The sequence below is a fragment of the Musa acuminata genome, chromosome BXJ1-7 (genome assembly GCF_036884655.1).
Source record: "Musa acuminata AAA Group cultivar baxijiao chromosome BXJ1-7, Cavendish_Baxijiao_AAA, whole genome shotgun sequence".
In the NCBI taxonomy this organism is placed as follows: Eukaryota; Viridiplantae; Streptophyta; class Magnoliopsida; order Zingiberales; family Musaceae; genus Musa; species Musa acuminata.
The window spans coordinates 6,589,335-6,601,111 of record NC_088333.1 but is presented as its reverse complement, the minus strand read 5'-3'; the positions used below and the strand labels follow the sequence as shown (position 1 = coordinate 6,601,111).

General features: G+C 38.8%; 1 protein-coding gene across 1 annotated transcript; it reads left to right on the top strand.

Moving 5' to 3' along the window:
- The first annotated feature begins 553 nt into the window (after nt 1–553).
- On the top strand, nt 554–10,244 carry LOC135678498 (3-hydroxyisobutyryl-CoA hydrolase-like protein 3, mitochondrial). Its single transcript, XM_065191379.1, has 10 exons — nt 554–974; nt 1,498–1,599; nt 2,607–2,671; nt 3,875–4,009; nt 4,106–4,202; nt 6,062–6,191; nt 6,963–7,141; nt 8,797–8,924; nt 9,015–9,116; nt 9,865–10,244. Exons 1-10 carry the CDS (start codon nt 569–571, stop codon nt 9,961–9,963), a joined length of 1,443 nt encoding a protein of 480 aa, XP_065047451.1. The 5' UTR covers nt 554–568; the 3' UTR covers nt 9,964–10,244.
- Nucleotides 10,245–11,777: the final 1,533 nt, after the last annotated feature.

Here is an 11,777-nt window from a genome sequence, read left to right as displayed (position 1 = left end):
TAGTGTAGAGTGATAAAATAATAACAATGAAGGACTATAGTAGGGCAATAGGATAGAAGCAATGAGCACAGTGATAAGGGCTTGATGATCGTGGTGAAAGTATACGTAGCATAGAGTGATGTGATGGTTACAACGGATGCAACAAATATAGTTATAAAGATATTTGACGATAAAGATAACCCGTAATATAAAGTGATGAGATAAGCACAATAAATATAAACTTGATATGATATCTGGGTGACTATCACGATGGGACAAAGATCAAGAATAATATAAAAAATAAATGACAGAGAATAAAAAATATTATATGGAAAAATAATTTTTTTAAGAATTTGTCCCGTTTTTGGTCATTTCCTCTCTCAAAACTCTTCCTCGTGAGCAAGCGACCATCCAACCCAGATCCTTCTCCTCGTGCGTGGCTGACGCAAGAAAGCGGGCCCCGCACGAAGTATCGGTAATCTTTCGCGTATCGCCGTGCGGTACATCATGATAATGTGGATGTGGACCATCTACATTTGCATGTGGTGGGTCCCAAACCGTCGTTTGAGAAAGAATGCTGTTCTAGGTGATGCAGGAAATCCCAATCGCGATACCAAGTGATCACTGTTCACCCTGGCTTTATGTCACCCAAATGCCCCCTTTGTTCGTCCGTCCGACTTCCCCTTGGTCGCGGGAGTGGTTTGTGCCGGCTACCCTCTCGCTCGGCGCTTTCCACAGAGAACAGATTACAATGCGTGCGCCACTCTCTCGCTTCCACTTCCTACTGAAACCCTCCTCCCGTCCCCTTCTCCCCTCGACTCTCTTCTCCACCCCTAACTCCCCCTTCTTCGATCGCTTCCGACCTTCCATTTCATGCCGTTGCCTCGCCGCCATGGCCGGCACCGCGGAGGATTTCGTCAAGGGTCGTATCTTCCCCAACGGCGTCGCCGTGATCACCCTCGATCGGCCCAAAGCCCTCAACGCCATGAATCTTGGTTCATAGTTCTTTCACCCTTCTCTTTCCATCTACTCCAGCTATTCTGTTCTGTTTGGATCAGTTCTTGAGTTGATAAGGGAGGTGATATCGTTACATATACAAGTTCGTACAAGAGAAAACAATTAGATTGATTTACCTGTACAAGTTCTTAATGGAGAAAACTTCAGATCGATCAGGAGATTGTACCATCTTTTTTATCATCCCAAGAGAGAATTAACAGCTGACTGGCTGCTAGTGAGGGTAATTATTGCCAGCTCGAGTTGCTGCGGGGATTTTGATAATCGTGGAAGTTCTAAAAAATAATTACATCAATCAAAAAATTATACGATATTTCTGCAAGCTGGTTTAGCTGTTAAACAAGAAAATTCACAACTGGATTACTGAAAGTAAACTGTTGTGAGATATATACAACTGGCTCTCTTCTGAAGAGAACATGTTATAGGATGCTGGTGGTTCCTTCTTTCTTAATCTCGTATATGTTGCATTGGTATTTTGGTGGTTGACTAAAATCAATGCTGCAGAGATGGACTTAAGATACAAGGGTTTTCTGGATGAGTGGGAAACTAACCCCAGGGTGAAATGCATCTTATCTGAAAGCAGCACACCTCGTGCCTTTTCAGCAGGTAATTCATCTGTATCTTACATTTTTTCATATTTATTTTAAGCTTCTTGCCTTGTCCAAACCTACATTTCTGTTTGTGTTTCTACCAGTGATTGCAAAAGGCGCTCGGGCGCTCGCCTAGGCGCTCGGGCGAGGCGAGGCGAGGCCCAAGCGCCTCGCTAATGTCCCAGGCGGCGTGCTTCAATCAGGCGCCGCCTAGGCGCTCGCCCGAGCCCAGGCGCTGGGCGCTTCGGGCGAGCGCCTGGGTAAACCGAACCAGAATTTTAGGTCTGGTTCGGTTCTGGTTCGATTGTTAGTTGGTTCAATCGAACCAACTAAACCGATATAACCCCAACCCTAACCTGCTGCCGCTGCCGATCCCGATCGCGATCTCGTCGCTCGCTGTCGCTGCTCCCGCTGCCGCTGCTCGCCGCTGTCGCTGCTCGCGCCTCCCGCGAGCCTTCCCGCTGCTCGTGCCTCCCACGAGCCCTCTCGCTGCTCGCGCCTCCTGCGAGCCCTCTCGCTGCTCGCGTCTCCTGCGAGCCCTCCCGCGAGCCTTCCCGCTGCTCGCGCCTCCCTCGAGCCCTCCCGCTGCTCGCGCCTTCCGCTCCCTTTCCCTTTCCCGCTGCCGCTGTCGCCGCTCGCCGCTGCTGCCGCTCGCCGCTGCTGCTGCTGCCGCTGCCGCCGCTCACCGCTGCCGCCGCTGCTGCCGCCGCTCGCCGTCGCTGCTGCCGTCGCTCGCCGCTGCTTCCTCGTTTCTCCGTCAGCAGATTTATACTGTTAATGTGATTATATTTATTAATTATATTATATATTTTTATTTTTTATTTAAAATTTTAAATAATTATATTTATTAATTATATTTTATATTTTTATATTTTAGCGCCTCGCTTCGCTCGGGCGAGCGCCTAGCGCCTCGGGCGTTTTTGGACCTTGGCGCCTTTTGGCGCCTAGCGCTTTTTAAATCACTGGTTTCTACATTTAAGAAAACTGGGTTTGACTTGAGTACCAGCTTAATAACCACTGCAGGGATGGATATTAAGGGTGTAGCAGCAGAAATTCAAAAGGACAAAACTACACCACTTGTGCCAAAGGTCTGTTGAATAGAAATAAATTTCATACTTTGCTTTTCTTTTTGGTGCATGATATAGTGTCATTTTTCTTTGCTTTTGCACTTAAAAGACAACTCATAGATTGGAAAGCAAACTTCTCTCATTTAATGTCAGGTTTCTATATTCTACTGCAAGACCTCATTGCATGGCGGGAACTAGTGTCAATGTTACAACCTGATATTTCCACATTTAGAAATAATTAAAAGGAAAATTTTAGTGTATGACTTGAGTAATTACGATTGATAATTTCAGATTTAGCATTTTATGCCATTCCATTCATGTTGTTCAGCTACATGGATCACTCCTCATATTAGCCATATTTACACAAACAAAAAATTTCTGTGCAAATGATCTTGTAGCAGCGTAAATGGTGACATTGCCAAAAATTGTTTGGCCTCTGTTGAGGTATGAGTATTGTTTACCAGCAATAGCAGAATATCAGCGTCACTTTTAACATATAATGCATCTCTTGTGTTGTTTGTCATGTTGGCTTGTGTTTTGCTTCATGATATCTTACTTTCAGAAAATTCTAGCTTTGCATTAATGGTCCTGAACATTGAGACTGGCCACAAAACTTTATAAATACTGTAATTTTTTTACTTGATCTGTTAGAAATGAGAAGGTGACTAGTTTGAAGTAGGTCTCCAATTGTTCCGTCCCTTGGTCATGTCTAGCATATGTTTGAAAACCATGTCTGTTTCCTTGTCCAGTGGCTTCATGCAGAATTCATCTACATGCATTTCAGATTATATATATATGGTTATAAATTCATCTTGTCGTCCTTTCAAATTTTCTTTTACAGTTGCTTATGAAATAATCCATAGATGTTGATTTTATGACCTGTCTGAAATCTCTCTCTCTCTCTCTATCTCTCTCTGTTTTCTCTCCATTTGTTTATGTTTAAGTGAAAAAGTCTGTTCCTTTGAGGTCTTGGAGTTCTAGAAATGTGCATATACTGTATTTTATGTTAACTTTTACTGGACAATATACATATCTTCTTGATTTTTTAAAGGTTGTTCTCTTGCTTACATGTCATCCTTTGTGATAGTTGAATATTGCATCCCTTTAAAGACACTTTCTTTTGTAATGTAGACTTTGGATTTTGATTTCATATGGACTTTGGGATCCTTCAGCCATCAAGCTTTTTTAATGGTTCAAAATTCAAATAAGTTATTTGCTTTGCAGGTATTTTCTGCAGAATATTCTTTGATATGTAAAATATCTGATTATAAAAAGCCGTATATATCCTTAATGGATGGTGTGACTATGGGGTTTGGTATCGGGTTGTCTGGTCATGGTCGATTTCGTATCATCACTGAGGTACCAACTTTTCAGTGCTGTTATGCTGGTACTTGTTGGCATTGGTTAGTAAGTTTACTTGCATCTAATATCTCTGTTGATGTGGCATCGTATCAGAGAACTCTCCTTGCCATGCCAGAAAATGGAATTGGTTTATTTCCAGATGCTGGTTTCGCTTACATTGTTGCCAACGGTCCAGGAGGAGGGGCAGTTGGTATGTAACTTAAGCTTCTAGGTTAACTGATGCAACCAACTTATAATCTTTTGCTTTAATATAGCATCTTTCTGAGAGTTTCAGACCCCTCTGGATATGAGTACCTCTAAATCATGACCTTTGAATTGTTATTGTCCATGCAAGATCAATTGTATTGCATTGGTTTATTGTTTAAGAAGCTTAATGGTTTATTTTGAGTTACTGATGTGTTTTTTTTAATGCATTCTTAAATAATGATATGTTATTAGTGAATTTGATGAAGGTTCCTTTTTGTCTACCTGAAGCATTCATAATCTATTTTGAAGATGCTATATATAGTTATGTCTTGTAAGTGGGAGATTTTCACTTCTTGGTCTTTTTGCAATTTCTGCATTTTATTTTGCACAAGACTATACATAATAAAAATGCCTAGTTTTTTTTTATAAGAAAATTCATTCAATAATAAATTACTGCTTTGATCAATTTCCTTACGATTAAGGAAGTATATAACCTCACTAAAAATATTAAGCTACATTATTAAGGCAGATAAAAGAGTACAACATAGAACAGGATATCTGCTGCATGCAATTAATATTGATACTGTCAGTGCTGGATACTATCAGTGGCAAACTTGCAGATGGAGCCATCTTAACCTCCGTGAGCTGAGTTGGTAGTCACAATTAATATTGAGCTGGAAAACCATGGAGACAATAGTGGAAGCGGAAGAGACGAGGAGGTTATTGAAGAGGATCTCATCTCTGGTGTCCCTTCATCTCCTTATGTGCATTAATTTGTCATGCATTTTGTCTTTTGTTTGCTGCTAGGTGATTATCATCCAAGAAGGAAAGAGGAGTGTTAAGGAAAAGAGACAAGGGACAGAAAAGAGGTGTTAATTGTACTGTAAGTGAGGAGGGGGTGCTAAGTCAGATTTTGCAAACCTCCCTTATCAGGGGGGATGATGATAAGAAAGAATGACTAGCAGTTTATATGGTCAGGAAGGATGAGAAAGGCCACAAAACCAAAATAGCAGTCTTCTATTGTCACGGGGATATTAGTCCTCTTGAATGCTAGTTCATGACCTCACTATATGTTGCTTACCGTAAAATCTTGATTCAAAGCCAGAAATGTCACCAGATATGTTATACATGGATCAAATTCAGCTCAAGCTATATGATCCATATCCAGCCTAACCAGATCAGATGTTGGAGTGGATCAGATCAAGATTTGGTGCATTTGTAAACTTAGGTAGAAGCACTGGCAAGCACTTCTTTGTTTGGAGGTTGTTCCTTAAATCCTGGATGAAGTGAAACCTGATTGGGACGGGAAAGAGATCTTTAGAGTTATATTCTGTTGTAGTTTTATGACATCACAAGGTTTATGGACAAAAATTACCTGGTTATTTTTTAGAACCTTACCTGGTCTTTGGAATGATCACATTGTAATTTTTCCACCAAGCAGAAAGCATGTAATTGTGGGAGACAATGGCATTTCTACAAGTGATCTACATGCATACGAGTGTTTATTTCAAATACCGGTTGGACCAGTACATACCAATCATTATCTGTCGATCTGTTCAAGGACCATTACTGGACCATTAGGTTGGTACTGCTTGATATTACTTTTTGATTTTTTTATCTGGTGTATGGTTCGATATGCTATCCGGTATATTTCAGTATTGTACAATTCTGACTGTTCGGTGAAATAAATATTGGACAGTCTTTAAAACCTTGGTTTGGAATATTAAATTTTATCTGGATTCTGCACAATCAATTACCTTTAATGAAAGATTTTTTTTAGAAGCAATCACCAATGTATTCTTATAGGATGTTTCTGGTGTGACATTCTTATGTCAATTTAGTTGCATCTTATCTTGGCTACAGGTGCTTACCTTGGACTGACTGGGAAACGAATATCCTCTCCTGCTGATGCACTGTATGTAGGTCTTGGAACACATTTTGTTCCATCTGGAAGCTTGGCTGAACTCAAGGAAGCCCTGCTAAAGGTCAACTTGTATGTTATCAAAAATTGTTCGAATTGGTTTTATTTATTTTTATTTTTTTCTTTGGGATGTGGATCATGTGTGCACTGCCATAGATGACCATTGAATACCTTGAATAAGTTTTAAATTGCTAATCGTTTAAAGATAGTCCTGAAAACTAAGAATGTATTCACTCCATTGCTTTGACCTTATAGTTCATTTTTTGTACTTGATATTGAAATTCAGATTCACCCTGCAGATTAGGTCAAGCAGTAATCTGAATGTATACCTGCTGAATGATAGCTTATACAAATATTCATATTATTTTTGGGCTGAAACAAATATTTGTAGGCTGCTTGGCTCCTGTGATCCATTAAAAGCATGTTAGTGATGCTTCACTGAACTTGTTTTAGAACGAAAAGAATATGAAAATTAATTTTTTTTTGTTTGGCTTGAAGTGGATCTAAAAGCAACTAGAAGGTGCTGTCATTGAATCCAATCACATTCTAAATTTCTTCTTAGGCTGATTCTTTACAGCCTTTCAATCTGAGTTTTTGTATGTTTCCTACCCAGTTTCAGCAAATTACAACTTTTAGCATATTCCGTTTTGTCTCTTAATGTCCTATCTTTATGCCTGCTCCACAGAAGCAACTGAAAATTTTGTTTATAATCATGGCTTTTATGAAAGATGTACCAGTAAAATTTCTGGCATATCTTATATAAAATTGATCACTCCAAATGCATTTTAATTATGTTTTCTAATCATCGAGATAATATTGATTTGTTATATTTTCCATTGGCAGCACTGATGAGCCTGACAAAGACATCCATGCACTGTTAGCTGGGTACAAGAAGGATCCTGCTTCGGAGGCTCAAATGAAAACATTTTTTCCTCAGATTGCTCAATGTTTCAGTGCAAATAGATCGGTCTCTGAGACAATAGAAGGGCTGAAAAAGCATCAAACAAGTGCTGACTCTACAGGTATGTTCTAATTTAGCAACATAATAATTTAAGCTATCATTTACTTCCTTTTTCCTCTACTTCAGGGTAAATAATATTTCTTGACTTTCTGTTAGAAAAAGCTTTCATTATCTAGCTATGTGGGGTTGCTGATGTTTTTAAGAGAGAATATTTGGAACACCAAACAAAGAATCTCATCAGATTGTTTACATGTGCTAAGACAGTGAAGATATTTATATGTAATGTGATTTATAAGATCTGAAAAACATATTCTCAAGTGCTTTAGTTTGTTGACTTTATTCGGTATTTGGCCATCACTGACTGTAAACATGTTGTGCAAGCCTTATTCTATCATTGAGCTTATATAGTTAAATGAATTTGATTGTGAAATTATTCAACTTGTTGGACAAAAATCTCAAATTTCCTTTTTCTAGGAGACCTCTCTGTCATGCCGATTGGGTGTATATGAACTCATTGTCATGAAACCATTTGGGTTGTTTGAAACTTTGATGACTCATAACTTGCTGCATTTTCAACTTTTTATCAGATAAAAACACATGGAAATAACCATTTGAAAATAAATAAATATGAATACAAAAACTAAATTCTCCATTTAACAAAGCTAAAGCCTGACTACTTAAACCAGACATGCTTGGAGGAACAAAGCAGACATTATAAGGATCATTGATTCAATGGGATTGGGTCAGCCATGTTGTCCTTTATTGCCATTTAGCTCAGTTGTCTAAAGTAGTTTTGACACTTGAGAAAAGTAAAGGTGCCTATGTCAGCTAATACAGGATCACAATGGGACATCTTATGGCAAGCACTGGAGCTCAACAAATTAATGTTATAGAGAACAGCAAAATTAATGTACACAATTAGATCTTTTGTTTTAAGTTACATTTCTGCAATCAACCCATTTTTCACCATTGTGTATCTCAAGCAAGGAGTTGGGTGTTCCATCCAACCCGTGTGCCACTCAAGTGATGGAATGCCACTTGGATGTATTTATGCCAGCATGTGCCAGGGCTTACAGTGTCATGCCATGCCATGCCAGTATGTACCATGGCATACCCGACATGCAGGTCTTATTACTTGCTATCTTTTGCATGTTGCAGCACATAAGGTCATATTAGCAGCTATCAACCACAAATATAGTTCATAGGTACACAAATTTATACCTTTCAGGCACCACCCTGGTGCTGTACAAATGTGGTTGAAGTGGTATATTATGGTGCTGTGGTCCATCATTCAGATATATTCATATGTAGAGTTGTTGACTACAAGAAGTTGTTTTTCCATTTTTAGCAGTCCTAATGCCTGGTTTCTCCTCCTTTTGCACAGGGCAGACTTGTTTGACTACCTTTTCTTGTGATTCTTTCTTTTTGTAGGCCTTAGACGGTGAAAAAAAACTACAGTGTTCATTGCAAATATGTGCCAAACATGAAGGCATGCAGAAACTTTAATAATACATAAGAAGAGTTTCTCTGGTACTTAAAGGAGAAATGAAGTTTGAAGTTTCCTTGCATTCTATGCTGGACTTGCCTGATATTTCCTGGTCGTGTGTCTTTGAGCATAAATGCATTAGGAAACCTGTTAGCCTGTTCTTTATCTGAATTTGTTGATAATAGATACATGGTATGTATGTAATACCGTGATAATTATTTTGGCTGCAGTGGCAGAATGGGCAAGTGAGGCCCTTTCAGGACTTGGTAAAGGTGCTCCTTTTTCTCTTTGCATAACTCAGAAGCATTTCTCCGAAGTTGCATTAGCACATGGAAACAGTGAACATCACTTATCAAAAGTAAGTCTCATAGACATGGTCTTATGTTGGTAATCATAGTTATTTACACATGATTATGTCAGTTAATCATGACTGATATTGTAACTCCAGCTAATTGGAGTTATGAAGGCTGAATTTCGGATTGCCTTGAGATCCTCAATCCGAGATGACTTTGGTGAAGGCGTCCGAGCAGTCTTGGTCGACAAGGATCAGGTAATTCAGAACTGTGAGAAATATTTCTTTGCATTTGTCATTAAAGAGAATATTAGAAGCATCACTCGGTTACTGAGTGAATGTCATTTAGAAAGTAGGAGGACATTCTGGCTTAAAATAAGTTGGATCTTTTGACCTGATTGTTCTGTTTTATGTTGTGGGAAATATTCCTCGTGTGTGATGCATATTTCCTTGTTTTAATTATTTTCAAAACTAGTGCAAACTTTCATGATATTTTTAGTTTTCGACTTTACTGCAAGCCAAAGTATACCAACAATCGAGGGACCTAGGTCTACATTTTCATTCTTAAATCTAGAGTGACTCGAGGGGCCAAAGGATGATGACTAGCAAATTATCTCGTCTCAGGGCTCTGATTGCTGTATGAGTTTGATCCCTGGGAGAAATATATATTGTCTAATACTAGATAGATTATCTCTATGGGAAAAGGTTTTGTGGTAAGAAATCAGCGATATGATTTTCTTGTCATGAATAAGCTGTTCATCTCTCTAAAAATGGGAGTTATTGACATAAATTACTAGTCATAAGGAAAGAAAAATTATCAACGTCTATTTGCTAAAGAGTATATACATATGAAAACCCGTCTTTCTAATGGAAGTTCATGCATCGAGTTTAATGACTACCTTGATAGTATATCAGGACATTTAAAAATCCCTATAAGAAAAGGGAGTCACCTCTATAAACACATCATCTCTATAATGTTGTGTGATATTTATTTTTCTTTGTGCAGAATCCAAACTGGAGTCCTCGTACGTTGGAGGATGTTAACATGGATGAAGTGGGATCAGTTTTTGAGCCTTTACCTGCTGACAATGAATTAAATGTATAATAACTTGTGGCATTTGAAGTCATAAATCAATCAAGGGAACACAACATTGTTTGCAGATATGCCTGTTTTTTCTTTATTGCTGTGGTCACAGAAAACTAAATAAAATCAGTGTGTAAACTGATGAGGCGGATACATTGTATTACTAATCTCGTAGTTTTAGTTTTGAGGCTTGTCTGATGATGAAGCGGGCACTTTCATTGTATTAGTGTTTTTTAATTCTGTAATCAAGTATATTATACACCTTTGCCTAAATTTAATAGCTTCAATAAGCTACTATTCAACTGCATGCGACATGATAAACAGGATACCTAGTTCAGTGCCTAATTAGGATGTGGATGGTGCTTGTTTTATGGGCAAACTTTTATCTTGAGTTTTTCATGCATAGTAATAACAATAGGTATTAGTAATGATATTGATAACAATAATGATTGTGATATTTGTAGTGGTAATGGTAATTGTACTTATATTGGTTTGATATTTGTATCGATATTAATAATGGTAATATTAATGATAATGACATTGGTATTTGGTATCTGTATTCATTGGTATTTGTTATCAGTATTGATATTACTGTTGGTATTTGTTGATGTAGATTTTGGTTTTTCAGGTTGGAGATTGAATTTGAGCCAATTAAGGTCCCTTTTGTGTCAAGCTCGGGTTAAGTTTTGCCAAAAAGAAAAAAAGTGTGTTCGAGGGTGCCAAACTTACAAAATTAAGTAAGGAGAGTTCTCAACCAATATGTTTTTGATACTTTAACTGATTCGAACAAAGTTCTAGAGAAAATTGTGTGGGTGGAATGCACCTTGGGAGCCTCTTTTATTTTTGAGACCGTCGACGATGATAAGACACGATTATGCATTGCTCTTGGGTCCAATTAGGGTTGTGTTCTTGTGGTGCATCGAAACCAGGATAAACATCGATTGGTCTTCCTTAGTAGAGGTGTCGGTGATGTTTTGTCTATATGGCTTCGGGTTGTTATTATGTTGGCCACATGATGCCATGCTACCGGTGGCATGTTACACACATATTGCTTATGTGGTGTCAAAGGTATTAACCATGTGTTGTCTACGTAACCTCGGGCCGTCAGTGTGTCAGCTATGTGTCAACTATATATGTTAGCCACTCATTAAATCTAACGATATATGATCTCTGAGATCTTGGCAATGGTGTGTGACTCCTTATGTGCAATGATGGTCTAACATTGGCAATGATGTCCACCCAAGAACAAGGTTGAATAGGTTGGAACAAGAACAATGATATCGACTAGCCGACACTACTTTTGTCTGAGACCATGGCTACCTTTCAGATGAATGAAAGGCACCGCTTGTGGAAGTAGGCCTTAGCCTTACGTCTTGAGGTCGATATCTGAAATTAACCTCCGCCTTGGTAGTTTTGTTTCTTGCTGATTTCTTTATGATTCTTCTATCTTTCCTATAGAGATGGAACATTCATTCGATTATTTTTGAACCCTCTCAAGATGGGGGAGGTCAAGAGGGCGCATGTCACTCGACAGTTTCAACTAGGGAGCGAACCATGCTTTCCCCATCTCTACGCCCTCCAAGTTCTAGTCCGACAATGCTTTCTATATATATATATATATATATATATGCATATGCCTCGTTCATCCATCCACCTTTCGCTATGAGATGATGGTCGCCTAACTTAGTTGAGGGATCATTGGTGGTGGTTACGAGGCATCTCGATCCTAATTGGGGTTGTGGTGTCATGGTGCGCTAAACCCAGGATGGCACATCGATTGATCTAACAACTCGGTCAAGATGTCGAGGTATCAACCATATGTTGTCTACTTGATT